A 27,140-nucleotide genomic window follows, 5' to 3' on the forward strand; every position below is an offset into this window, starting at 1 on the left:
ACATACCATACTCCTAAGCACATTCACCTTATGTTCGTCTTGTGCCTACCACATTCTAACATGCCGTATGATTTAGTATTTCTTCTATGATTTCTGTGACCTCCTTGTATATAATATAGCCCCCAGGAGGACAGAAATCTTTTGTCCCTTTTGTGTCCTAATGTCTCCTGTGCGTGTACAATAAGTTCTTGAAGCCAAATACTCATTGATCATTTGTTAGAACAGAAAAAACACGACACTTTAGCTTCCCTTTATAGTTTTACAGTTCTGCCTATTCCTCATGTGCCTGTTAGCTTTCCCTGAATGCCAATATCGCTTCATTTCAAGAATGAGTAAGAATCAAATTTTGGAGACAGAGTCTTCAGAATGATTGTTACAGTCACATGCTCAGCTTAATTGTATTTCTTCTCAGACAACACTGATATAATTTCTCTGAGGTCTTTTTGCCATCCACTGATATTTCCATTAATATCACAATTCTGACACAATTCTGAATCATTACATAGCCACTATTAATAGCTTTCTGTAATTTGCATTTTACAACTGTTTTTCTCAGATGTCAATTCCTCATGCAGAATATTCCCTGTAATCATAGGGGAAATGATAACCACTTTCCAGTAATGAGATGAAATCATGGATTTAAGTTGCTCCCTACATTTTGAAGTTCACAACACCGTTTTCATACATGCTACACCTGTGAACACAAGCCACTGAAGCTATCAAAGTAGCAGGTTCTTCACAGTTCTATTTTTGAGACTATTTTCATTTTTGAAAATGACTATCAGGCTATCCAAAAAGATTAAATAGATTTTAAAAAAGAGGTAAATATGTCGCTCACTAGGTTGGACACAATAGTTTACAGTCAAAGGAGACATTTTCTGTAGTAATTACAGAGCTCACCTTTTATTCCTGCTTCAGGGTAGCCCAGCCTCCCTCTACAATATTTCCTGTCATGACGCAACCTGTTTTTTCTCTTGTCCTTAATCAAGCATAGACTGATACAACGACTCTTCATACACTGCACAGTATATGGATTTGAACTGCAACGTGACATGTTAGCTTCTGCTACCAGTGGACACATTTTGTCTGAATGACTACGGATAAGTGCATTTGGATCTGTAGCCTCTGGGAGCAAACCGAACTTCACAAAGTCCGAAGTTAACACTTTTCCAAACGCTTGGGTGAACAGCTGCAGACAATACACAACACGCCCCAGAAACTTGAGTTCTGCTCCTTGAGGAAGGGACAAAGACCCTTCTACTCCCTTGGACTCGCAGACGCCATCCCCCAGGGCAGCTCGCGGCTCTAAACTCGTCCGCAGGTCTGCTGGGGAGCGCTCTTGCCCGAGACACCGGAGTCCGTGGGAACTACATTACCCGGCAGGCTCCGCGTCTAACGGCCCCCTCGCCGAGCCAATGAAGGTTTAGCACAGGGGCCTTCCGTGTGTGACACCTAGCGCGGGGCGGGACTTCCGGCGTCCTCCTCCGGGCGGTCATTTTGGCTTCTCCCCTGTGTTCATCCGGGCAGAAGTTCCGGAGCGGTGGGTCTGCGCGGAGGTGACGTGCCGGAGAAGGAGTCGGAGGAGCCGTTGTCCCCGCCGCACAGAGGCGGGTCTGAGGCTCGGCGACACCGCCCGGGGCGCCCCGCACGAGGGCCTGCCCGCTCCCCGCCCCGCTCCGCCCACAGGCCCGGATGGCGGCAGCCACGCTGAGGGACCCGGCTCAGGTAAACGCTGCGTTCCCCGTCCCCTCACCGCTTCCCAGGTCCTAAAGCGCCGGCGGAGGGGCGCCTGCTCACGTCCTCACGTCCCAGGCCTGACTGTCTGGGACAATAGGGCACGGGTAGGTGGGGTCCCGTTTCTGACAATGGCCGTGAACAAACATGACATCTCCGCTTCTCTGTTCAGCTTTACTGTTGTGGTTGTGATGAGGAGCGGGGGAGTGTTGCAGGCAGAGGAGCCGACCCGTGCCGAGGCTGGGAGGTGCGACTCAGCTGGCAGCGTTCGGGAAAGCTGGGGTCCGGTGTGCCTGCGAGGAACAGTGTTTGAGGCGGAGTCACACCTGGAATAGCAGGCCGAGGGTTCCACCTGCATCTCGGGATTCTGGAAGCTGTGGAGAACGGTAAAGAAAGGAGCGACACGAATTACGTCAGGGCTTTAAGAGCTTCTCAAAGGTAGTTGGTTGGAGGGTGGTGGAAACATTGAAGCGCTGGAAGGTTGACTCTTCAAGGACGCAGAGCTAGGAAGAGGAAACCCTGAGGCACAGAGGTGAGGCATCCAGTCCCAGATTCACCTGGCTCACGGGCCAGCCTGAGCGCACTCAATCTGACGTGGCCCTGTTCCTCTGGAACCTGCCTGTTAAAACATGGCTACGGACGCTCTCATGGAACCTGCACCGGTCCGTGTACGGTGTCCCGGGCCCACACTGGCTCCTCCCCCTCTTGTGTTCTCTGTCCCGTAGTGCCTGGGGACTCTCAGTGCCGTTCCTCCAGACCTTCCAGACCTTGGGTAGAGGGACCCTCGAGAAACCCCAGGCTTCCCCCCGCCCTGGGTCCATACCAGGGATTATATAGAGGTGTTTCCGTTTTGTGCGCCTGAGGGAAACAGCCGAGGAAAGGTTATCTCCATACTGGCACACAAGAACGCTTAGAGCTTTAGGGAAGCTGGGAGCGTTAAGGAAACCACAGATTCCTTTTCCTTCAGGTGGGAACAAAGAGCAGTGAGACAGGATTCAGGACTGAAATGGCTGCCTGAGAAGTTGCTTATCTGTTCTGGAGGTGACTCGAGCTTTGGATTAGAGGACGGAGATGATCTTACCCGGGTCTTCCTCTGGCTTCACTGTGGAGAAAAGATCGTGAGGATGAGGGAAGAGGAAGGAAAACTAAGGTGGAGCCCAGTGTAACATTCCAGTTCAGGGTTCACAGAACAGAGTGGTGGCTTAGGAGAAGTAACTGGATTCTGGATCTGTTTTTATTAAGGGCCAATTAGATTTCCTAATGTGGAAGGGAAGTCGCATGCTTGGTCTGCTGCTGTTGCTGTAACAAAATACCATAAACTAGGTGATTTATAAACAGCAGAAATTTATTTCTCATAGTTCTGGAGGCTAGAAGTCCAAGATCAGGCTGGTCAGTTTCTGTGTCTGGTGCGGGCCTGCTTCCTAATTTCAGCCCAAAGGCCCCAGCTCCTAATACCATCAGCTTGTGGGGGGTAGAATGTCAAAATATGAATTGGGGTGGGAGACATAAACATTCTATAACAGTGGGAAAGTGAAGCACTTTCAGAGATGACCCTAGGGTTTTGATCTAAGCAACGGGAAGGATGAAAATTCCATCAATTGATATGGGAAAATTGGTCATAATTTTCACTGGGGATATTGGGAACTTTGTTGTGGCTATTTTAAGATCTGAGGTGTTTCAGACACCACTGGGTAAAAGCATCAAGTAGGCAGCTGAACACCCATGTTTGGAAATCTGGGGAGGGCTTCGGGATGGAGACATCCAAAATATTGTGGCTACTGTATATGTCCAGGTAAGTGAGCTGTGATTACAAGAAGCAGTCTCTAGGCTATGATGGTAAAACCATTTTCAGACTAGGAAAGGGAAGTAGCCGAGGACTGGGCCTCTTGCTTGGATGTCTGGTTGATGGCATTGAGTTTTACATACTGAAGTTAACAGAAGTGAGTAACATGAAGGGAGAAAACATTGAGGATGGCGTAGACTCATAGCCGATGAAGGGTACCAGGAGAAGAGTGGACATGAGATGGACACAGAAGCATAGGAGTTGGCCCATTAATACTCAGTCCTTGGAGCTAGTGTTTATTCCACTTAAGGGACTTCATGGATTTTGTGGCAATTTTGGCGGGGCCTGGGATATTTCATTCAGTATGGAGGATAAGATTAGGGGCAAATCTGGGAGAAACACTGGGACTCAGGTAGGTGACCAGTAGGGCTGGGCTTTGAATGAGGGGTTAAGTCAAAATCAGAAAGTTCTGACTGCAGAGGGCACAGCAAGGGCAGCACAGAAATGGAATGAGGCCATGGGTATCTGCAATCTGCAGGTCAGTCTGGGTTGTGGAGGTTGTAGCAAGAGATCAAGTTAAGCAGGAAGAACTACATACCAGGCTTCACAGCTGCCTCTGGCAGTGAGGATCATCAGAGGATCAATTGAATCTTGATTGAATTTACAAAAAACTCTCTGGGTACCATGGAGCAAGTAACATGGGGAGGCCAGGGAGATGCCTGTACCTTCCTGTGGAGCACGAAGTGGCTGTGGCTTCTAAGAAGCAGCAAGAGAGAACCTCTCTAGGAAATGAAGGTATTTAAAGGCAATCATATATGCTGTAGCTAACACACACACTCAAACACAGGGAATATGCATTCCCAGAAAAGATTTGAGTGATCCCAGAACCTCTGAGGTAAGGAGATTAGTGAAGGTCTTCCCCTGCACAGGGCCAGTTCTTAATGACTGGAAAAGTTGGCTTTTATTTATTTATTTATTTTTTAAATTCAAATGCCTACATCTCAACAAAAGATCACAGAGCATACAAAGAAATAAGGAAACATGGCCCAACCAAAGGAACAAAATAAATGTCTGGAAACTGGCCATATAGAAATGTAGGCCTCTGAATTACTTGGCAAAAAGTTAAAACAGCTGTGCTAAAGATGCTCGGTGACTTAAGAGAACACAAACAACAATGTAGAAAACAATTCATGCACAATGTGAGAATGTCAATAAAGAGATAGGGACTGTAAGAGAGAACCAACCAGAAATTCTAGAGCTGAAAAACAATTAAGCTGAAAACTTTACTAGAGAGGTTCAGTAGCAGACTTGATCAGGTAAAGAATCTACAAACTTGAAAACAGGTCATTTGAAATTGACGAAGTCAGAGGAGCAAAAAAAAAAAAAAAAAAAAAAAAAAGGAGAAGAAGAAAAGTAAAGAGAGCTTAAGGGGCATGTAGGATACTAGCAGCTGACCCATATATGCATTATGGCAGGCCCAGAAGGAGAAGAGAGGGACTTTATTTGCAAAACGTATCTAAGGACAAGTATCTAAAATACATAAAGAACATTTATAACTCGATAGTTAGAAACAGTTTTTAAAAACAGGCAATAGATTTGAACAGATATTTCAAAAAAAAAAGTTTGGCAAAAAATTTACATAAAAAGATGCTGGAAAGAGTCATTAGGAAAATGAAAAACCCATAATGACTTAACCACTGTGCACTTTTAGAATTGATAATGTCACGGAACCTGTTCTGGATCACCCGGCAGAAGAACCAAGCAGCACTCCGAGATGTTGGAAGGCTGGAGGTTTATTTTATGCTGGCAGGCTCAGAGGAGATCCCTCTCCAGAGGTCTGAGCCCCGAGCATAAGCAGAGGGAATAATTTATAGTTTGTTACTTCTGCATTCCTCATTAGTAGTAATTTGGTGTTTGTGAGTGTGGCAAGTGGGGTGGGAAGAAGAACCCGGAAGGGAAGTCTTCAGTCGAGGACTGGAATTTCCCTATCAGTCCTGTTGGCCATCTTATAACAGATTTTTCCCTATCAGTAACATTAAAAACTGGCCATACCATCTTTTGTTAAGCATGTGGAGCAAATGGAACTCTCATCCACTGATAGTAGGAAGGGAAATTGTACAAGCACTTTGTAAAGCAATTTGGCAGCATCTTTAAAATTAAACATACAGGGGTGCCTGGGTGGCTCAGTTAAGTGTCTGACCCTTGATGTCGGGTCGTGAGACCGATTGAGCTCTGTGCTGAGCATGGAGCCTGCTTGGGATTCTCTCTCCCTCCTTCTCTCTGCCCCTCCTCCCCTGGTGCACACACTCTCAAGATAAATATACATTTTTTTTAATTTTTTTTTAACGTTTATTTATTTTTGAGACAGAGAGAGGCAGAGCGTGAACGGGGGAGGGTCAGAGAGAGAGGGAGACACAGAATCAGAAGCAGGCTCCAGGCTCTGAGCCATCAGCCCAGAGCCCAACGCAGGGCTCGAACTCATGGACCGCGAGATCGTGACCTGAGCTGAAGTCGGACGCTTAACCGACTGCGCCACCCAGGAGCCCCAAATATACATTTTTTTAAGTTTATTTTTGAGAGAATGCATGCATGTGTGAGCAGGGGAGGGGCAGAGAGCAAGAATCCCAAGCAGGCTTCACACCATTAGTGCAGAGGCTGATGTGGAGCTTGAACTCATGAACTGTGAGATCATGACCTGAGCCGAAATCAAGTTGGATGCTTAACCACTGAGCCACCCAGGTGTCCCAATAAATAAACATTTTTTTAAAGTTTATTTGAGGGGCGCCTGGGTGGCTCAGTCGGTTAAGCATCCGACTTCAGCTCAAGTCATGATCTTGCGGTCCGTGAGTTCGAGCCCCGTGTTGGGCTCTGGCTGATGGCTCAGAGCCTGGAGCCTGCTTCCGATTCTGTGTCTCCATTTCTCTCTGCCCCTCCCCCGTTCATGCTCTGTCTTTCTCTGTCTCAAAAATAAATAAACGTTAAAAAAAAAAGTTTATTTATTTTGAGATAGCATGAGTCAGGTAGGGGCAGAGAGAGAGAATGCCAAGCAGGCTCCTTGCTGTCAGCACAGAGCCTGATGTGGGGCTCAAACTCACAAACTGAGATCATGACCTGAGCCAAAATCAAGAATTGGACACTTAACCAACTGAGCCACCCAGGCACCCCTAAATAAACATTTTTAAAAAAATAAATAAAATTAAACATACAGCTTTCATACAACCCAGTCATCCCATTCCTAGGTATTTATCCGAAGGAAATAAAAGCATATGTTTATGCAAAGACCTGTGAACAAATGTTTAAAACAGCTTTACTTTTAATGGAAAAGGGGGAAAAAACTCAGTCCATCAAAAACAGTTGAATGAATAAACAAATTGTAATACCTCTATATAATGGAATATCACTCAGGAATAAACAATTTTCTTTGTCAGCTGTAACGAAATACCATAGACTAGGTGGCTTAAAGAACAGAAATGTATTCTTCAGAGTTCTGGAAGCTGGGAAGGAAGTCCAGGTTAAGTGCTTATTGCTTTGGTTCCTGATGAGGATTCTTCTTGGTTTGCAGATGGCTCTCTTGTGTCTTCACATGATGGAAAGACAGGGAGTGACAGTTCTCTGGTGTTCCCACTCCCCTCTTTTTTTATTGAAGTATAGTTGACATTAATTTTAGTTTCAGGTCTACAACATAATGATTTAACTATTACATACTTTACAGAATGCTCATTATAAGTGTACTATCTCTCACCAAAGTTATTACAATGTTAGTGACTATTCTCTATAATGTACTTTTCACCTTTGTAACTTGTTTTAGAGCTGGAAGGCTGTGCCTCTTAATCTTCCTCACCTGTTTTGTCCATCACCCCACACTCTTCCCTTTTGGCAACCACTAGTTTGTTCTCTGTATTTATAAGTCTGCCTCTGTTATTGCTGTTGATAGTTTTGTTTTCTACATTCCATAGATAACTGAAATCCTATCTTGTCTTTCTGTGACTTATTCCACTTGGCATAATACCCTCTAGGTCCATCCTTGTTGTAAATGTCAAGATTCCTTTTTTTTTTTTTTTTTTTTTTTTAAGGTAATCTCCATGCCCAGTATAGGGTTTGAACTCATGACCTGGAGATCAAGAGTTGCACTGTCTACCAGCTAAGCCAGCCAGACACCCTATGATTTCTTTTTTTTTTTTTTTAATGGCTAAGTAATATTCCCGTGTGTGTGTATCATGTCTTTATTCATTTATATATCAGTGAACACTTAGATTGTGTCCATATCCTATTTATTGTAAATAATGCTGCAGTAAACAGGGATGTATATATCTTTTTGAATTAGTGTTTTCATTTTCTTCAGGTAAATACCCAGAAGTGGAATTACTGGATCATATGGTTTTTCTATTTTTAGTTTTCTAAGGACCCTCCATACTGTTTTCCAGAGTGGCTGCACCTGTTTACATTCCACCCAGCAGTGCACAAGAGTTCTCTTTCCTCTATTTCATCATCTTGTTATTTCTTGTCTTTTTGATACTGTTTTGACTGGTGTGAGGTGATATCTCATTGTGGATTTGATTTGCATTTCCCTGATTACATTGAGCATCTTTTCATGTCTGTTGGCCATCTGTATGTCTTCTTTGGAAAAATGCCCATTTGGGTCTTCTGCTAATTTTTAATTGAATTGTTTCAGGTGTTTTGGTGTTAAGGTGTGTGAATTCTTTATATATTTTGGATATTAAGTATTGGGGTATTTGGAGTATAATATATATGTTATATATATTATGTATACATATATATTATATTTTTTGGATGTATCATTAGCAAATATTTTTTCTAATTCAGTAGGTTGCCTTTTTGTTTTGTTGATGGCTTTGCTTTGCAAAAGTTTTTTAGTTTGATGTGGTCCCAATTGTTTATTTTTGCTTTTGTTTCCCTTTTGTCCCTTTTACTTTTGTTTTTGCTTTTGTCTCCCTGAAGAAACATATCCAGAAAAATGTTGCTAAGGCTGATGTCAAAGAAATTATTGCATATGTCATTTAATTTTATGGTTTCAGGACTTACATCCAAGTCTTTAATCCATTTTGAGTTTTTAGTTTGTTTTGTTCTGTTTTATTGTTTTATTTTGAGAGAGAGTGTATGCATGTACTCTGGGGTTTGATCTCATGAACCATGAGATCATGACCTGAGCTGAAGTCCAAGAGTCAGACACTTAACCAACTGAGCCACCCAGGTGCCCCCCACCCAAGTTTATTTTTGTGTAGGGTGTAAGAAAGTGGTCCAATTTCGTTCTTTCGAATGTAGCTGTCCAGTTTTCCCAACACTGTTTATTGAAGAGACTTTTCTTCATTGTGTATTCTAGCCTCCTTTGTCACAGAGTAACTGACCATATAAGCATAGGTTTCTCAGCTCTATTCTGTTCCATTTTTGTGCCAGTACCATACTGTTTTGATTACTATGGCTTTGTAGTATGGTTTGAAATCTGGTGTATATTTCCAGCTCTGTTGTTCTTTCTCAAGCTTGCTTTGGCTATTTGTGGTTTTTTGTGGTTCCATACAAATTTTTGGATTCCTTGTTCTAGTTTTGTGAAAAATACTATTGGTATTTTGGTAGGGATTGCATTGAATCTGTGGATTGCTTTTGGTAGTATGGACATTTTAACAATGTTAATTCTCCCATTCCATGAACATGATACATGGTACGTCTTTTTATTTATTTGTGCTGTCTTCATCAGTGTCATATAGTTTTCAGAAAACAAGTCTTTCACCTCCTTATCTACATTTATTCCTAGGTACTTTACACTTTTTGATGCAATTATAAATGGAATTGTTTTCCTAATTACTCTTTCTGCTGGGTTTTTATTAGTGTGTAGAAACACAACAGATTTCTGCATATTAATTTTATATCCTGCAAATTGACTGAATTCATTTATTAGTTGGAGTCTTTAGGGTTTTCTGTATATAGCATATCACCTGCAAATAGTGACAGTTTTACATTTTTCTTCCAACTTGGATGCTGTTTAGTTCTTTTTATTATCTGAATTGAATGAAGGTGGTGAGAGTAGATGGTGAGGAAAGCTTTCAGCTCTTCACCATTGGGTATGATGTTAGCTGTGAGTTTTTTCATATATGGCCTTTATTGTGTTGAGGAATTTTCCCTCTAAACCCACTTTGTTGAGAGTTTTTATTATGAACGGATGTTAAATTTTGTCAAATGCTGTTTCTGCATATATTGAGATGATTATATAATTCTTACTTTCCATTTTGTTAATATATTGTATCATGTTGATTGATTTGCAGATATTGAACCATCCTTACATCCCTGAAATAAATCCCACTTGTTGTGGTGAATGACCTTTTTCATATGTTGAATTCAGTTTCCTAATTTGTTGAGGATTTTTGTATCTGTGTTCATCAGGGATATTGGTCTGTAGTTTTCATTTTTTGTGGTGTCTTTGTTTGGTTTTGTATCAAGGTATATGCTAGCTTTGAGGATGAGTTTGGAAGCATTGCTTTTCTATTTTTGGAGTAGTGTGAAAAGGATAGGCATTAACCCTAAATGAAATATTTGGTAGAATTCACCTGTGAAGCCATCTGGTCCTGGACTTTTGTTTGTGGTGAGGTTTTTGATTACTGATTTAGTTTTGTTACTAGTAATCAGTCTGTTCAAATTTTTTATTTCTTTGTGATCCAGTCTTGGAAGGTTATATATATATATATATACATACATATATATATATATATATATATGCTTTAGGAATTTATCCATTTCTTCTATGTTGTCCAATTTGTTGGCAAATAATTAATCCTTTATATTTCTATGGTGTTAGTTGTAACTCCTCTTTGATTTCTGATTTTGAGTCCTCTCTCTTTTCCTTTATGAGTCTGTCTAAAGGTTTATCTCTTTTATCTTTTCAAAGAACTGTCTCTTAGTGTCCCTGATCTTTTCTATTGTTTTTCAGTCTTCATTTCTTTCTACTCAGATCTTTATTATTATTTTTTCATTCTACTAACTTTCGACCTTGTTTGTTCTTCTGGTTACTTTAAATATAAGGTTAGATTGTTTGAGATTTTTCTTGTTTCTTGGTAGGTCTGTATTGCTATAAACTTCCCTCTTAGAACAGCTTTTGCTTCATCCCAAAGATTTTGAACTGTTGCATTTCCATTTTTATATGTCTCCAGCTGTTTTTTAATTTCTTTGACCTATTGGTTGTTTAGTAGCATGTTGTTTAGCCCCCACGTGTTTGTGTTTTCCATTTTCTTTTCTTGTAATTGATTTCTAGTTTCGTACTGTTGTTGGAAAAGACACTTGATATGATTTCAATCTTAAATTTATTGAGACTTGTTCTGTGGCCTAACATGTAATCTATCCTGGAAAATGTTCCAGATGCATTTGAAAAGAATGTATTCTGTTTGGAAATGATGTTCTGTGTATATCTGTTAAGTCTATGTGTCTAATGTGCCTTATTGATTTTCTCTCTGGATGATCTGTCCATTGATGTAAGTGGAGCATTGAAGCCCCTTTTTTAAGAAGAAAAAAAAATTAAACATTTATTTATATTTGAGAGACAGAGAGAAACAGAGCACAAGCTGGGGAGGGTCAGAGAGAGAGGGAGACACAGAATCCAAAGCAGGCTCCAGGCTCTGGGCTGTCAGCCCAGAGCCCATCACGGGGCTTGAACTCACAGACCGCGGGATCATGACCTGAGCCGAAGTCAAGATACTCAACCGACTGAGCCACCCAGGAGCCCCGAAGTCCCCTTCTATTACTGTATTGTTAGTTTCTCCCTTTATGGCTGCCAATATTTGCTTTATATTTGTAGGTGCTCCTATGTTGGTTTCATAGATATTTACAGTTATTCTGTTCTCTTGTTGGATTAATTCCTTTATAGTTATGCATGACTTTTGTCTTTAACAGTCCATGTCTTAAAGTCTATTATTATAAGTATTGCTACCCCAGCTTGTTTTCACTTCGGTATGCATGGAATATGTTTTTTTCATTCCTCTATTTTCAGTGTGTATGTCTTTAGATCTGAAGTGAGTCTGTTGTAGGCAGCGTATAGATAGGTCTTGTTTTTTTTTTATCCATTCAGTCACCCTACATCTTTTGATTGAGCACTTAGTCCATTTACATTTAAAGTAATTATTGGTAGGTATGTACTTACTGCATTTTGTTTTTTTTCTTTTGTGCTCTTCCCTTGTGATTTGTTGGCTTTCTTCAGTATTACAAGTTTTTAAGTTGGTGGTCATGTAAATTCTAAAAGCACTACATTTATTACTCTCTCCCCCCACGAAGTTTTATGTACATGATGTCATATTTTACATCTTCTTGTATATATTGCTTAACCAATTTTTGTAAAATAAAATTAATAAAACCAAAATTTTACTACTTTTGCTGTTTAGCCTTCATACTAGCTTTATAAGTCATTGATCCACTACCTTTATTATATACTTGTCTTACCAGTAAAACTTTTCCTTTCATAATTTTCTTCTAGTTATATGTTTTTCTCTTTTTCTGCTTAAAGAATTCCCTTTAACATTGCTTGTAAGGCCAGATGAGTGGTGATGAACTTTAACTTTTGTTTGTCTGGAAAAGTTTTATCTCTTCTTCAATTCTGAATGATAACCTTGCTTGGTAAAGTTCTTGGTTGTAGGTTTTTTTCCTTTCAGTATCATGCCACATGCCACTCCCTTCTGGCCAGAAGTGTTTCTGGGGAAAATTCAGCTGATAGCCTTATGGAGTCTCCATTGTATGTAGGTAACTGTTAGCTTTGCTTTTGCTGCTTTTAAGATCATCTCTTTAGATTTTGTTTCTACTTTAACTGTTATGTGTTTTGGTGTGGACCTGCTTGGGTTCATCTTGTTTGGGGCTCTCTGTGTTTCCTGGGATTGGTCATCAGTTTCCTTTCCCCAGGTTAGGGAAGTTTACACCATTTTCTCTCTTCTTCGGAGACTCCTACAGTGCAGATGTTGGTACAGTTGAGGTTGTCCCAGAGGTCCCTTAACCTATCCCAGTTTTAAAAAATACGTTTTTCTTTTTGCTATTCAGCTTGAGTGCTTTGCACTGCTGTATTTCCACTGCCATATCTTCTGGCTCACTGATCCATTCTGCTGCATCTTCTAATTTGTGAATTCCCTCTAGTATAGTTTTCATTTCAGTTATTGTATTTTTCAGCTCTAGCTCTTTTTTATATTTCTTTATTGAAGGTCTCACTGAATTCATCCACTCTTCCGCCAAGACCAGTGAGCATCTTTATGACTGTTACTTTGAACTCTTTATCAGGTAGATCGTTTCATTTAGTTCTCGTCCCAAGGTTTTGTTGTGTTTCATATTTGAAACATACTCCTCTTTTCACATTTTGTCTGACTCCTTGTGTTTGTTTGTATGTATCAGGTAGAGTGTACAGCCATACCACCCTGAATGCGCCCGGTCTCATCTGTATGTATTAGTAGATCAGCTACGGGGGTTCTGGTCTTGAAAAGAATGACCTTTTATGTAGAAGGCATCCTGTGGGGCCCAGTAGCCCAGTCCCCCAGTCACCAGGACCAGTTGCTGCAGGGTGTGTCCCCTGTGTGTGCTTTATGAGCTCTTTTGTAACTGGGCCAGGACTGCTGTGGGCATGCTAGTGGGTGGGGCTGGCCCTCAGCCCATCTGTGTGCAGTGACCAGCCGTGACTACTACAAGCATACCGGTGGGCAGGGCTGGTCCCTGGTGTGGCTGGCTGAGAGGCCAAGCTGTAGCTGCTGCTGGTATGCTGGTGAGGGGGGCCGATCTCTCCTCCCTGGGGCAGGACAGGAGTGGCTTTGGAGAGGTGCCTGTCTGGGGCTGCCTGCCGGCTGAGACAGGGCAGGAGCTGCTTTGGACGGGTACCTGCTGGGGTGAGTAGCTTAGGTCGAGTGGGTTTGCAGGGGGATGCTAGGAAGGGGGGAGGGTCTAACAAGGTAGCACTGACAGACGGTCCAAACTGACTCCCACAAGCATCCAGTCAGCTAGGCTGAAGGAGAGCAAGAAAAATGGCTCCTGCCAGCACTTCTCTTCCTTAAAAAGGCTTCTACAGATCCTTGCTCCTCTGGCATATGCTCTAAAATTAGTCAGTAAATCTTCATATGTAGTACAGTTATTTTTCAAACTTCTGCCTTTTGTCCTGGGTTTCAGCCTGAGTGTTATGGTATGCTGGCCCTTTAAGAACAGAATCTCAGTTTCCTATATAGCCTTCTGGCTCTCCCATTACCAGAGTTAAGTTCTGCTCATTTCAAAGTCAGACATTGTGGGGCTCATCTTCCTGGTACAGGTCCCCAGGACCAGGGGTGCCGGATGTGGGGATCGATCCTCTCATTCCTCAGAGAGGACCTCTGTGCCTGTGGTATCCCTCCTGCTTGTGGCTTGCCATGCTTGGGGTTTGGTTATGGACCATATCTCTGCTCCTCCTACCCTTTTCGATTTGGCTTTTTGTCTTGAGCCGTGGAATAAGAGTTCTGCTGGCCTTAAAGTCATTTTCAGAGTGAGTTGGGTTATACTTAGTTGTTGCCTTGTTGCGTTTGTGGGAGGAGGTGAGCCATGCTGCTCTGCCATCTTCCTCTGTTGTCTCTTACGTGGTATCACTAATCTCTTGATGAGAGTCCCAGCCAGATGACCTTATCTAACATAATTACCTGTCCGTACTCCACCTTCTAATTCTACTACATTGGGTTTGGGGGTTCAGCCTATGAATTTGGGGGGCACGTACCCACTACATAACAGGAATGAAATGTGGCTATATGTAATAACGTGGATGAATCTCTAAATAACTATGCTGAGTGGAAACATTCAGACAAAGTGAACACACAGCATGGTTCTGTTTAAGATTCTTGAAAATGCAAACTAATGCATTATAACACAGGCAGATCAGTTGTTTCCTGAGAATGGTGGTTGAATGGGGGAGAGATATAGTGAAAAGGGTTGTAAGAAAATTTTGGATGGTGATGAATATGTTTCCTGTCTTGATTATGGTGATGGTTTCAGTGGTGTAGGTCTACGTTAAAACTCACCACATTGTACGCTTTAACTGTATTCAGTTATTATAATTCATTAAAGCCACGAAAATACAGATAAATAAAAAATACTTTTGCTTCAGCAAAATAAAGAATGTATCTGAGGAGAATGGTTGGAATGAAAGCAATAAGGAGAAGAAACTGTAGCTACCAGCATCACATCCTGAAGAAGAGAGGAAACTGCATTTGTTTCTTCTTTCTCTTCCTCTGCCCAGTGGTATCAGTATGCAGTTAAGGACAAAGCAGAAACCCCCCTAAAAAGATAAGAATTGTTGGAGTCAATATCATACCATTAGGGCTTGAGGGGGATCCAGCACCAGATACTCCTAAAACCATATAACCCAATGTTCCTAATGAGAGGGAAGTTTGTGCTGGATTTTGGGAATTATAGTCATTTTTAAGCCAATGGGATAGGCAGAAAACTGCCCCACTTAAATGTCCTTGTCTTTTTTAGGTTTATTTATTTATTATTTTGAGAGAGAGAGAGAAAGGGCACGTGCACAAGTTGGGGAAGGGCAGAGAGAGAATCCCAAGCAGGCTCTGTACTGTCAGCACGTGGAGCCCGACTCAGGCCTCGATCTCACAAACCCGGAGATCGTGACCTGAGCCGAAACCAAGCGTTAGATACTTAATTGACTGAGCCACCCAGGTGTCCCTTAAATGTCTATGTCTTAATGTCGGATTACACAGCAAAGGGGAGTTAAGGTAGTAGGTAGAATTAAGAGTACTAATCCACTGACCTAGAAATGGGGAGATTATGCTGGATTACCTGAGCCTGCCCAGTATGATTGTAAGCGTTCTTACATGGGGAAACGATAGGCAGAAAATGGAAAAAGTTCAAGTGATGCAGGGTGAGAAAGACTCAGCTGGCCTTTTCTGGCTTTGAGATGAAAAGGGGCCATGAGCCCAGGTCTGTGTGTGGCCTCTGAAACTGGAAAAGGCGAAAGAATAAATTCTTTCCTAGCGCCTCCAGAAAGGAAGGCAGCCTTGCTGACTCCAGTGGAGACCCGTTGTGGACTTCTGACTTCCAGAACTGTAATTCAATGTTTGTATTGTTTAAGCAGCAACAAAAAAGTCAGAAGGCCAGTTTCACATGTTAAAATGATACCCAGTTGAAATTGTGCATTACCAGTATACTTAGGGTTGCCAGATTTAGAAAATAAATAATATATATATTTTTTACTATAAGTATGCAATAGACCCCATGCAATAGACCTTATAAAGTTATTCATTACTCATCTGAAATTCACATTAAACTGGGTATCCTATTCTGTTAGGGAATTCTAGATATATTAGAAAGCACTGTGAGCATGTTTTGCTATTTTAAGAATCCTGGTTATTCTTTGTGATGAAGAAGGATAAAACAAATGCATTTATTACTTAGCTGACTGCCGGTAGGATAACCTAGGATAAGATCTGAAAGTGTACACAAAAGTGTCCAGTTAGCTTCAGGCTATTAGGAGAACCTTGTGAGTGACTTGGAGAACATTCTGGGGCCCTGATACAGGTATGCAGATGCACTACTGAGTGTCAAAATAATCAAATCGTTTATGAATCACAGTTTGATCAGCGTTAGGAGCACCCAGAAACACCCCTTACTTGTCCCTTTTCCATGCCCTACCCAACCACAAATATTCAAACACAAACATGCACACATCCCCCTCTCGCGCTTTACTTAATAGAAGATTAAGACCTGAAGTTTCAGCAGTGGGAAAGTTACCGATCACATCCACAACTACCTAATGCTCCATGAGGATTTATTCAATTCCCAGTTGATAGATGTTAGGTTGATTCTGTGATTCTCATCTTTGTCATTAAAAAACAATGTACATAAAATAGCTTTGTAATTATGAAAGACTTGGTCTTATGATTATTACTAAATTGAAACAACTTGTTATGTGAGCAAAGAAATTTTCTGGTATAACGACCCAGTGTTCCTTCTTTGTCACTAGAGTCTTCTCATTCAATTAAATCAGCCTCTAGCACACTCTCTAAATTGGTTGATAAAGTAGTTTCTTTTAACTTAAATATTGTCTTCCTCATTCAGACTAGAGTTGATATCTTTGGAAATTCCTTGCAGTTTTCTCTATAATTTTATGACTTAATATTGACATTCCCTTGAGAGTGCCAGTTTGTTGAGCAGAAACAGGAGTGGGGGGCGGGGGTGGGAATGTATACATTTTTCCTGGGATATTGCAGATTGGAAGGCTTAGGAGGCATAGGAAATTTAGTCAGCATCTGTGATATTAATGTAATGTGTTTGAGCTTCGTGGTCTGGGCTTTTGACTCCACATTGTCTTTGTTCTTTACAGGTCCAAGCAGTGGGTTCAGTACCTTCTCAGCAGTGGACTCTCCTCCTGTGAAGCCAGAGCCATATGCACCATCCTGATCCTAGTATGTTTGACTCTTTTTACTCATTTACTTGTGTTTTTTCCTTTTGGGTAACCCTGACTCACAAACACCTCTCTTCTCTTGTATCTGCATGCTTCTCAGCATTTCCTCCCATTGTGCTCATTAGCAGTGACAACTTGTTTCTCAGTTCTGCTTGAGGGCAAGGAAAACATCTTTTTCCAAATACAGGCTCTGGGCTCTAAGTTCCTTCCAGAATATAAACTGTCATTTGAGCTGCTGGGAATTTTGCTTTCAGTGTTGAATAGCCATTGTAGGATACAAAAGAAGCTGTTGTATGAGCAATTATCCAAAGACAGAATTTCATGAAAATGTAAATGTATGTCTTTTTCAGATTTTGAGAGTATAACGGTAGGAATCCAATGCTGATCTGAATTTTAAGCTAACGTCCAAAATGTTTATTTTGTAAACATTGGGTGAAAAATGTTTTGTGTGAAGGTATGGACAGTGCATGTGGACCTTGAGGAGTATAAATCTCTAAATTGACTCAATAGTATTTTAATCTAATGCTATGAATGATGCAGAAAAGGTCACATGTCTTGTGTAGGGACCTGTTTCCCTTTATGTTCTTAGCAGAAGAAGGTAAAAATGTGAGAAAGCTAGAGGTTGGTTTGTGTAGTTTGAGTTCAGTTCCAACTTTCTTCTGAGGGAGGGTGGATTGAGAACACTACTCATTTCTAAAAAGTTTCTGCTTTTATCAGATGGATGCTCAGGAAGGCTTCTTTCTGCCTATGTTGATTCTTACGCCAAAGTAGCTTATTTTAGGCCATCAACAGAAACACTTTGGGTACAAATTTGGTTCCACACCACTGCAATAAAGCAAGTCAGATGAGTCGTTGGTTTCCCAGTACATACATAACTGTTGTCTTTACAGTATATAATAGCATTATGTCTTAAAAACAATATACATACCTTGAGAAATACTGTCTTCTAAAAAAAAACATTAACCCTCATCTGAGCTGTTAGTGAGTCATAATCTTTTTGTTTATGACCCTGAACGTGGGGGTGGCTATGGCAGTTTATTAAAATAAGGCAGTGAAGTTGCCATATCAGTGGATCTTCCTGTCACAATTTCGCCAAAGCACACGATGCTGTTTGATAGCATCTTATCCACCAACTGGATTTCTCTAGTCTTCAGGCCTCTCCCCAGAGTAGGTTCCCCCTCAAGCAACCAGTTCTCTGGTCATCCACTTCCGGTTCTATTGTGAGCTTGTCCCTTGCAGCAATTTGGTCACATCTTGTCTACTTCTTTTTTTTTTCTTAACATTTATTTATTTTTGAGACCGAGAGAGACAGAGCATGAATGGGGGAGGGTCAGAGAGAGAGGGAGACACAGAATCTGAAACAGGCTCCAGGCTCTGAGCTGTCAGCACAGAGCCCGATGCGGGGCTTGAACTCACGCACAGCGAGATCATGACCTGAGCCGAAGTCGGACGCTTAACCGACTGAGCCACCCAGGCGTCCCGCATCTCGTCTACTTCTAATTCTAGTTCTCTTGCCATTGCCAGCGCATCTGCAGTGACTTCTTCCAAACTCCTGCTACCGATGAATGGCAGCTAAATGGAATTCCAGAAGGATTTCAGTTTACTTTTCTGGCCTTTCAAATCATATTCTTAAGACTTGAAAGTCAAAATTACTCCTTGATCCACAGGCAACAGAATGGATGTCGTGTTAGCAGGCATGAGACATTAGTCTCATCATACATCTCCATCAGGATGCTTTGTCACTGAGCAGTGATATTTTGAAAGAGATCTTTTTTTCTGAGCACTGTGTTTCAGCAATGGGCTTAAAATATTCAGTAAACCAGGAGCACTTGGGTGGCTCCGTCAGTGAGCGTCCAACTTCGGCTCAGGTCATAATCTAGCCGTTTGTGAGTTTGAGCCCCACGTCAGGCTCACCGCTGTCAGACTGTCAGTGCAGAGGCCTGCCTCTTTAGATCCTCTGTCCCTCTCTCTGCCCCTCCCCCACTTGTGCTCTCCCCAAAGTAAATAAATATTTTTTAAAAAATTATTTAGTAAGCCATATTATAAACAGATGTGCTGTCATCCAGACTTTGCTGTTCTATTTATAGCACGGGCAGAGTAGAATTCCTAAGGGCCCTGGGCTTTTCAGAATGATACGTGAGCCTTGGCCCTAACAAGCTTGACTTTTCCAGCTATGAAAGTGCTAGATGGCCATCTTGCAGTCGAAGGCTGCTCGGTCTGCATTTGGAAAATCCGTGGTTCAGTGTCACCACCTTCACGAACGATCTCTGATCTCCACTAGGGCTACCAGAGCACTTGCTGCAGCTTCTCCGTCAGCACCTGCTGCCCCACCTGGTCCTTTGCAGTTAGGAGACGGCTTCTTTCCTTCAGTGTCACGAGCCAGCCTCTGCTAACTTCAAACTTGTGTTCAGCAGCTTCCTCACCTCCCCTGGCCTTCATAGAAGGGAGAGAGAGTTAGGGCCTTGCTCTGGATTAGGCTTTGGCTTAAGGGAATGTTGTGACTGCTTTGAGCTTCTGTCCAGAGCACTAAAACTTTCTCTGTATCCGTAGTAAGGCTGTCCTGTGTTCTTATCATTTGTTCACTGGAGTAGCACTTTTTTTTTTTAAGTGCTTATTTTTGAGAGAGAGGGAAATAGAGGATCCAAAGCAGGCTCTGCACTGTCAGCGCAGAGTCTGATGCAGGGCTCGAACTCAACAAACCACGAGATCATGACTTGAGTTGAAGTTGGATGCTTAACCAGCTGAGCCACCCAGGCGCCCCTGGAATAGCACTTTTAATTTCCTTTAAAGACTTTGTGGGTTTTTTGCGTTCATAACTTGGCTACGGGGATAGTTTTTGGCCTGTCTTGGCTTTCAACATACCTTCCTTACTAATCTTAATCATTTCTAGCTTATGATTTCAATGAGAGAGACTTACAACTCTTCTTTTCATCTAGAAGCTATTGTAGGCTTATTAATTGGGATAGTTTCAATATTGTGTCTCAATAAGGAAGCCTGAGGGTAGAGCAGTCAGAACAAATACCACAGCATTTATAAATTCTAGGTGGCCCTTTGAATAGGGCCTCATTACCTGCAAATCCCAAACCTGTTAAGTATTTCACAAGAGAGTCATGAGGTTTAGGATGTTTTCTAATTGAATGTCCAAAAAGATTATTCTTGGTGCATGTACTGTTTGTCCCCCGCCCCTCCGGAACTGTGAGAAACTCTTAGCATCAACACACAACAGGTTTCTCTCAGCCTTTCATACCATATCCTTTAAGTAGCAAATCATGGGGCACCTGGGTGACTCAGTTGGTTAAGTGTCCGACTTCGGCTCAGGTCATGATCTCCTGGTTTGTGAGTTCAAGCCCTGCATCAGGGTCTGTGCTGACACCTCAGAACCTGGAACTGCTTCGGATTCTGTCTCCCTCTGTCTCTGCCCCTCCCCCATTCACGTTCTGTCTCTGTGTCTTGAAAATAAAGAAACATTAAAAAAATGTAACTATCAAATCACAAATCATGTTCTTTGCCAACTCGATTCAGGAGTATATACATCAAAATATTCTTAATGAGTCTATATCTTCATCTGTTTAAGCCCCCTACATAGGTAAAATATATGGTTTTATTTGCTGCTTTCTCAGACACACGGAGTAACTCAGAACTACCTCTACAGAAGTGAGTACTCGTGCACGGTGCTCCTATCTTTGTGTTCTCTCTTCTCAGTCCTTGCATAGGTAATCCTCTTACGGTAGGTGCTACGTAAAGCCGTAGGAGCTAGTGAGCACAACTGGTGTCGGTCAAATCTCTAACACGACATAGAATTCGCTTTGGAGCCTTCTGTTTTATAATCCACATCTCTTGAGAACACTAATAACATTTGTAGAGTGTGGAGAAAGTTCTGCATGGAGAATTGGGCTTGGAAAGCCTTGGAATCCCTTTCATTTCCAAGTGTGTGAGGCTATAATGGTCTCCGTCATACTCCTCTGTAAGCGGCTGTAAAACTGGACCAAATACCAGAATCCATGGCCTTCGGGTGTTGGAAAAAAGCACTGACTGGGCGGTGACCCTTGAGAAAATAAAACCATGGCAGATGAGGTCCCACACGCTATGTGAGTGACAATGGAATGCTGTGTGCATTTGGATCTGTAACCTTTGGGGGCATCTGGGATAGAACTTGTCGCCTCTGGGAGCACATGGACTTCATGAAGTCTGAAGCAGCATCATTGTTGCTAACCCTTTAGGTGAGCAGTTGCCGGCAACTCCCCAGGAACCTGGCCTGGCCTGTTGAGGAGTGAAGCTGCTTCACCTGTGTTCCAGGAGGTTCTGATGTGCGGTGCCCTTCGCAGAGGCCCACGGAGCTGTGAGAACCACACTGCCCAGAGGACCCTGCACCAAGCGACGTCAGCGTGGAGCCAATGAAGGTCCAGGAGACGGGCGTTTCCACGTGTGCCAACTCCTCAGGGTGGAACTTGCGGGGTCCTGGTGGCAGTCATTTTGGCAGCTCTCGAGTCCATTTCCTGGTCAGAGGCTCCAGAGTGCTGGGTCGAGACGAGGTGAGGACTGCAGCGGCCCGAGAGGAGGTGTCCCCACTGCTCAGAGGAGGGTCTGAGACGCCGGACCGCTCCCAGCCCTGCTCTGCTCACAGAGTCCGATGGCGGCAGCCGCGCCCAGGGACTCAGCTCAGGTAAATGCACAGCCCCTGGGCCTGAGCTCTGGGCACCCGCTGGCTTCCCTGCGGTCCAGACCTCGGGGTCCCAGACAGGGAGGCACTCGTGGGCGGGGGCCACGTGTCTGAGCACCCGCTTGCAAGCTCCAAACCGAGGTGTGAGTTTTGTGCATGCGTAAGCAGAATATGAGGCAGAGTCATGCCTAGACTTACAGGCCAGGGGTGGGAGTGGGGGGTTAGAGGAACAGTAGAGACCAGATCTCTTTGAGCCCCACCCTCTACAGATGAAGCACTTTTAGAACCTATCGAAGTAAGAGGAGGGTGTTCAGGACCCTGGAGAGACATTAAACTAGAGGTTGTGTGGGGGGAGGCCTTCTCCATTCTAGCGGTCAGTAAGATGAGGTTGTCCTGGGACACAGCTACCCGTTTGCCGGAGCTGTGAGTATTCAGAGAAATGCAAATGTTCTTTCGTTCTGATGGTCTGGATCTTCTCTTACCCATGCTTCGTAGCTGCAGAAAACATACTGGGAAGGTTAGCGGGGAGGCTACGTAGATGTAAATTGTGGCCATGGAGGTAAGGGGAGTTGTTGGATTTTAACTTCCTTCTTCAGGTAGAACCAATCTGATTTTCTACTGTGGAGAGTGAGTTAGAATAAAGCCCTAGGGGCCACCCCTGTCTCTTTGTCTCAGAAAGCTTTGAGTGCAGGCACGAAGTGGGCAGCTGGATATAAAGTCTAAAAATTTGAGGTGGTTCAACATTAGATGTGTAGGTGGCGCTTTGTGTTGCATTTAGGAAGGGAAATTCTGATTATGGCAATAACATTATTAAGAGGCCAGGAATTTGGGCACTGAGTTCAAACCTGTTTCTTGGAGCAAGTGGCCTCTCAAACACGGGTAAGGGACAGAAGACTTTCAGGGGAAGAGTGGACATGAGCAGGCTGCTGCTTATTTGTGGCAAGCTCTCATGGAGCCTGGTGGGTGAGCTCAGGGGCAAAGATCATTAATTCCCAGTATTTGGATATAGGGTCTTTAAAGACCTTATAAAGTGAGGCTCTAAATCCAATATGATTAGTAGTATCCTTAAAAGAAGAGGAAATTGGAACACATACAATGAAAGGCAGGTCTTCATAGTGGATTTGAGGTTGCCCTGGAAAGTGGGGTCCATCTTGCCAAGCACTCTTGATGCTGTGGGCTCAGTACTAGGAAGAGGCACTTATGGGGTAAAAGAGGTGTGTGAACTGAGGGACCCCCCCCCCCCCCCCCCCAGGCCTTCAGTATCAGGGACTTAGGTGGGAGGGTGGAGTCTATCTTTGGTTGTACCTGGCCGGTACACTGTGGAGGATTTCAGGGACATTGCCTGGTTGGGGGCTGGAGAGGCCATGCCCACCCAAGCTTAAGATTATGTCTGTCTGCCCACATCGTCCTTGTTCTTGTAGAGGGTTGGACATAGTGATTTACTGGCAGCAGGGCTTGGTATCTCCTCTCAGTCGGGCGGCCTGCGAGGAGGATGAGTGTGGGATAGATGTGTGGGTCCTGTGGAGAGGGGACTGTTTGTAGTTTCATCTCTCCCCCATTACGACAGGATACTGTGACCTTTGAAGACGTGGTCGTGTACTTCTCCTGGGAGGAGTGGGGTCTCCTTGATGAGACTCAGAGATGCCTGTACCACGATGTGATGCTGGAGAACTTTGCACTTGTGATCTCACTGGGTAAGACCCTCACCCCCACTCCGTGGTATCCTGCCCCTCACATTTGGGTTGTAGAGATTGTAGGGACTGCCATCACCAGGGCTGGGCTCAGCAACTGCCCTCTTGCTGAGCCTGCAACATCAGCGTCCAGCACTGTTGTCCACATCTGTGGCCCCTGCCCAGGTTTTTCCCCTCCTTCTAGCTCATGTTTCTTCTGGTCTCTGGCAGCAGTTGCTTGGAGGACCAGGGACCGTTTGTACACACAGTATTATTTTTGTTGCCAGTTTTTGGTCGTGTGCAGAATTGCTCTGGGGCATTGCTAGTCCCTGCCTGTCCTTGCCTCAGGGATTTGTGTCATCCAAGTCCCGCTTCGCTCACCCGGGGTTTAGAAGAGTCCAGGGTCTTAGCAGGATGGCCCACCGGTGTATTTATGCCAGTGGTCGCACACATCATTTCTGTCTTTCCTTCCCCCTTCCTCAGGTTTTGTCCCTTGCTGTTTCCGTCTTCCATACATCAACCTTTCTTCTCTACTGTTCCCAATGTTAGGTTACGTGTCCTTAGTCTTTGAATACCATCTAGTCAGTTGCAACCAGATGTTCTGGTGCCTGGACATAAACTCCCACACAGCACTCCCAGCTGCAGGCCAGTGGCAGGGGTGCATTGGAGAACCTGCTTCTTCCTGTGCTGCTGCCCCCCCACCCCCAGTCTTGTGACATTAGAGTTCCAGGACTGCAACCCTTTTACCAACCCGACCCCAGCACCCTCATCTTGAAAACACATCCAGTGGACTCATTCTTTAGTGTGCCCGACAGACATTTGTGTTGAGCCCTCCCCTTCCACCAAAGATAGCATGCACTTCACACCAGCGTCTCTGGGCTTTCAGGTTGCTGGTACGGAATGGAGGACGAGGAGGCACTGTCTGTGCCACGAATGTCACTGGGCAAGGCTACAGATCCAGGTCCACCCGTGTGGAAAGCTCATCCCTGCGAGAAGTGTGTCTTGGTTGGGAGAGATATTCTGTACCTGGCAGAGGACCAAGGACCACATCCGGGCCAGAAATCCTACACCTGTGAGGCATGCGGGAAGCAGTTGTGGTTCAGCACAAGCCTTCACCAGCACCAGAAGCACAACGAAGAGAAGCCATTCAGGTGGGACATGGAGGTTGTGACAAGCTACAAGTTGCACGTGTCAGGGAAGCCCTTCCCCTGCGGGGAGATAGGGAAGGACTTCCTGGCCATATTGAGTCTCCTCCAGCATCAGGCCACTCTCAAAGGGGCAAAACCACACAGCAGCTTCGAGCACGGGGAGTCCTTTCAGGGCGGAAAAAGTCCACACACATGCAGCGACTATGGGAAATCATTCAGCTGTGACTATAATAAACTTTTCCAGCCTCAGCAGCTTGACCCTAGAGAAAGTTCCCATGCCTGGGAGAACTGTGCGAAACCTTTTAACCAAAGCTCCATCCTGAGTAATTGCCAGAGAGCTTACCCAGCAACAAGGTCTTACGAGTGCAACGAATGTGGGAGATCCTTCAGCCAAAGCTACAACCTCATTCAACACCACAGAATTCACACTGGCGCAAGGCCTTACAAGTGCAGCGAATGTGGAAAAGCCTTCAGCTTCAAATTCAGGCTTGTGCAGCACCTGCAAATTCACACCAGAGTGAGACCCTATGCGTGTGGCGAATGCGGGAAAGCCTTCAGCTACAGCTCTACCCTCATTAAACACCAGAGAGTTCACACGAGAGAGAAGCCTTACAAGTGTGGCGAGTGTGGGAATTCCTTCAGCCAAAGCTCCAACCTCATTCAACACCAGAAAATTCACAGTGGAGCAAGGCCTTATAAATGCAACGAATGTGCAAAATCCTTCAGCTACAAATGCAAACTTGTTCAGCACCTGCGCATTCACACCGGAGAAAGGCCTTATGAGTGTGGTGAATGTGGGAAATCCTTCAGCCACAGGTCCACTCTCAATCAACACCAGAGAATTCACACTGGAGCCAGACCTTATAAGTGCAACGAGTGTGAGAAATCCTTTAGCCAAAAGTCCAACCTCATTCAGCACCGGAGAGTCCACACAGGAGAAAAGCCTTATGAGTGTGGGGAATGTGGGAAATCCTTCAGCCAAAGCTCCCACATCATTCAGCACCGAAAACTTCACACCAGATAACCTCATGAGCTCAACAACTGTGGGGAAATGGCTCGTAAGCTACATATGTTACATATGTGCAGCAGATGTCGGTGGAAAGCCTTCATCTAAACGTCCGGCCTTGTTGGGCCCCAGAAGGTCCTGCCCAGAATATGGTATTTCATAGAACTAGAGACCTTGTGAGGGAGCCAGCTCTTGGCAATTGAACGTCACACACGTGTGAACGTCCACACTGGGGAGATCCCCCAAAACTCCTAGGTTTGTGGGGAAGCTTCCGGGAGCCCTGCATATTCTTACTCTGCTCTGCGAGGTTCCTCATTCAGGGCAGAGGTCCTTTCTCAACCACTGTCAGTGATGGGTGGGGGGGCATGTAACACAGCAAGTCCCTTCTTCCTCATTCGGGTTCTGACCCAGTTTTGACAGTGCCAAGGGGTTGAAATGAAAATACTGTTTACCTTCTAGACCTCCTTGCAGTGCACCACGAGGACATCGTATTTCTCTTCTGACCACCTGTAGGGCTCCCGCGAGAGTGGTTCCTCTTTCCCAGGGCTGTCGCACGATGTCGAGCATTATCATGGGGAAGCTGTTCCCGAGCACTGCAAAGGAATCATGTGCCTTCATGTGTAAAGTTCACTTTCTGGTGTCATTGGCTGGTTGTAAAACTACGATAGGAGCCAGGTTGAAAACCCGTGATTGTACAGAAACAGAAAATGGCAGGACTTAGGATATATAAACATCTAACAAAACTTGCGTCCACTGACATGCTGGTTTGTACACTCCACACCAGTGTTCCTCCTATAGTTGTGGAAATCGAGGCCATCGTGCCAATCTTAATTTTTAGCCCATCTCACAGATATTTGCTGCGTAGGCAAGAAAATGGCAATAGGATTAGAAAATCCCACTGAGATCTGTAGCTTTTTCTGACCAGTTGCTGACCCAGATAGAAATGACCTTGAAACTCTTCTTTGATGCAGGGCATCCCTTCCCCAGGCACGAGGAAGGATGGCGGACTCTTGTGCAAAAATATAGGGGACCCAGACCTCTATTTGATTTTTAAAAAAAGCTTTATTGAGGTATAATTAACATGCTGTAAAACTGCACATATTTAAATTGTATACAAAACCATGGGTGGTAATAAATCTATATAACTCCTTTTATTTTGTGCCCTTTTTAAACCTCTACCCTGCACAGTAAATTATTTTGTATTTTTTACATGATTAGAGTCAAATGTTTTACTTTTTTAAATTGTGGTTTCCTTTATGCTGAATAATTTTGAGAGAGCACATTTTTTTATTGCTGAATGCTATTCTGTATGGATGTACCATGATTTTGCTTACCCCACTTACCTATGCGCTTGCTGATCACCACAAATAAAACTTCAAATGTACGTTTTGCTGAACCTCTTTGAACCTTCCCCATTCGTTGTTTATTGCCTTGCTCCTACTATATTACTGACCCTGCAGCCCATTACCACCATGAAAAAATCATTTCAAAGTCAGTGGAGACTCTGCAGCAATGTTGCCACTAAAAATACTGTAGACTTTAACAGATTACCCACAGAACTACTACTGTCTTAGGTAAAAACCTGAAATTCTTAACAAAAAATTTTAACGTTTATATGTATTTGAGAGAGACAGAATCCGAAGTAGGCTGCAGGCTCCCAGCTGACAACACAGAGCCCAAAACAGGGCTCAAACCCACGAGCAGTGAGATCCAGACCAGAGCCGAAGTCTGACACTC

General features: G+C 43.7%; 2 protein-coding genes across 2 annotated transcripts in view; one reads left to right on the top strand and one right to left on the bottom strand.

Annotated features, from left to right (window-relative positions):
* The first annotated feature begins 1,464 nt into the window (after positions 1-1,464).
* Positions 1,465-26,799, top strand: LOC101092471 (zinc finger protein 501). Its single transcript, XM_019818993.3, has 5 exons — positions 1,465-1,725; positions 16,839-16,920; positions 21,140-21,582; positions 23,147-23,273; positions 24,136-26,799. The coding sequence occupies exons 3-5, from the start codon at positions 21,550-21,552 to the stop codon at positions 25,419-25,421; spliced, it is 1,446 nt and encodes a 481-aa protein (XP_019674552.2). The 5' UTR covers positions 1,465-1,725; positions 16,839-16,920; positions 21,140-21,549; the 3' UTR covers positions 25,422-26,799.
* LOC101092972 (zinc finger protein 211) overlaps positions 24,326-27,140 on the bottom strand; it is a 44,228-nt gene continuing 41,413 nt past the window's right edge. The window contains exon 2 of the transcript XR_006590844.1: positions 24,326-25,996. The gene's annotated coding sequence lies outside the window, so the exon portion shown is untranslated. The remainder of the gene's footprint in view (positions 25,997-27,140) is intronic.

The sequence above is a fragment of the Felis catus genome, chromosome E2, assembly GCF_018350175.1.
Source record: "Felis catus isolate Fca126 chromosome E2, F.catus_Fca126_mat1.0, whole genome shotgun sequence".
NCBI classification, from domain to species: Eukaryota; Metazoa; Chordata; class Mammalia; order Carnivora; family Felidae; genus Felis; species Felis catus.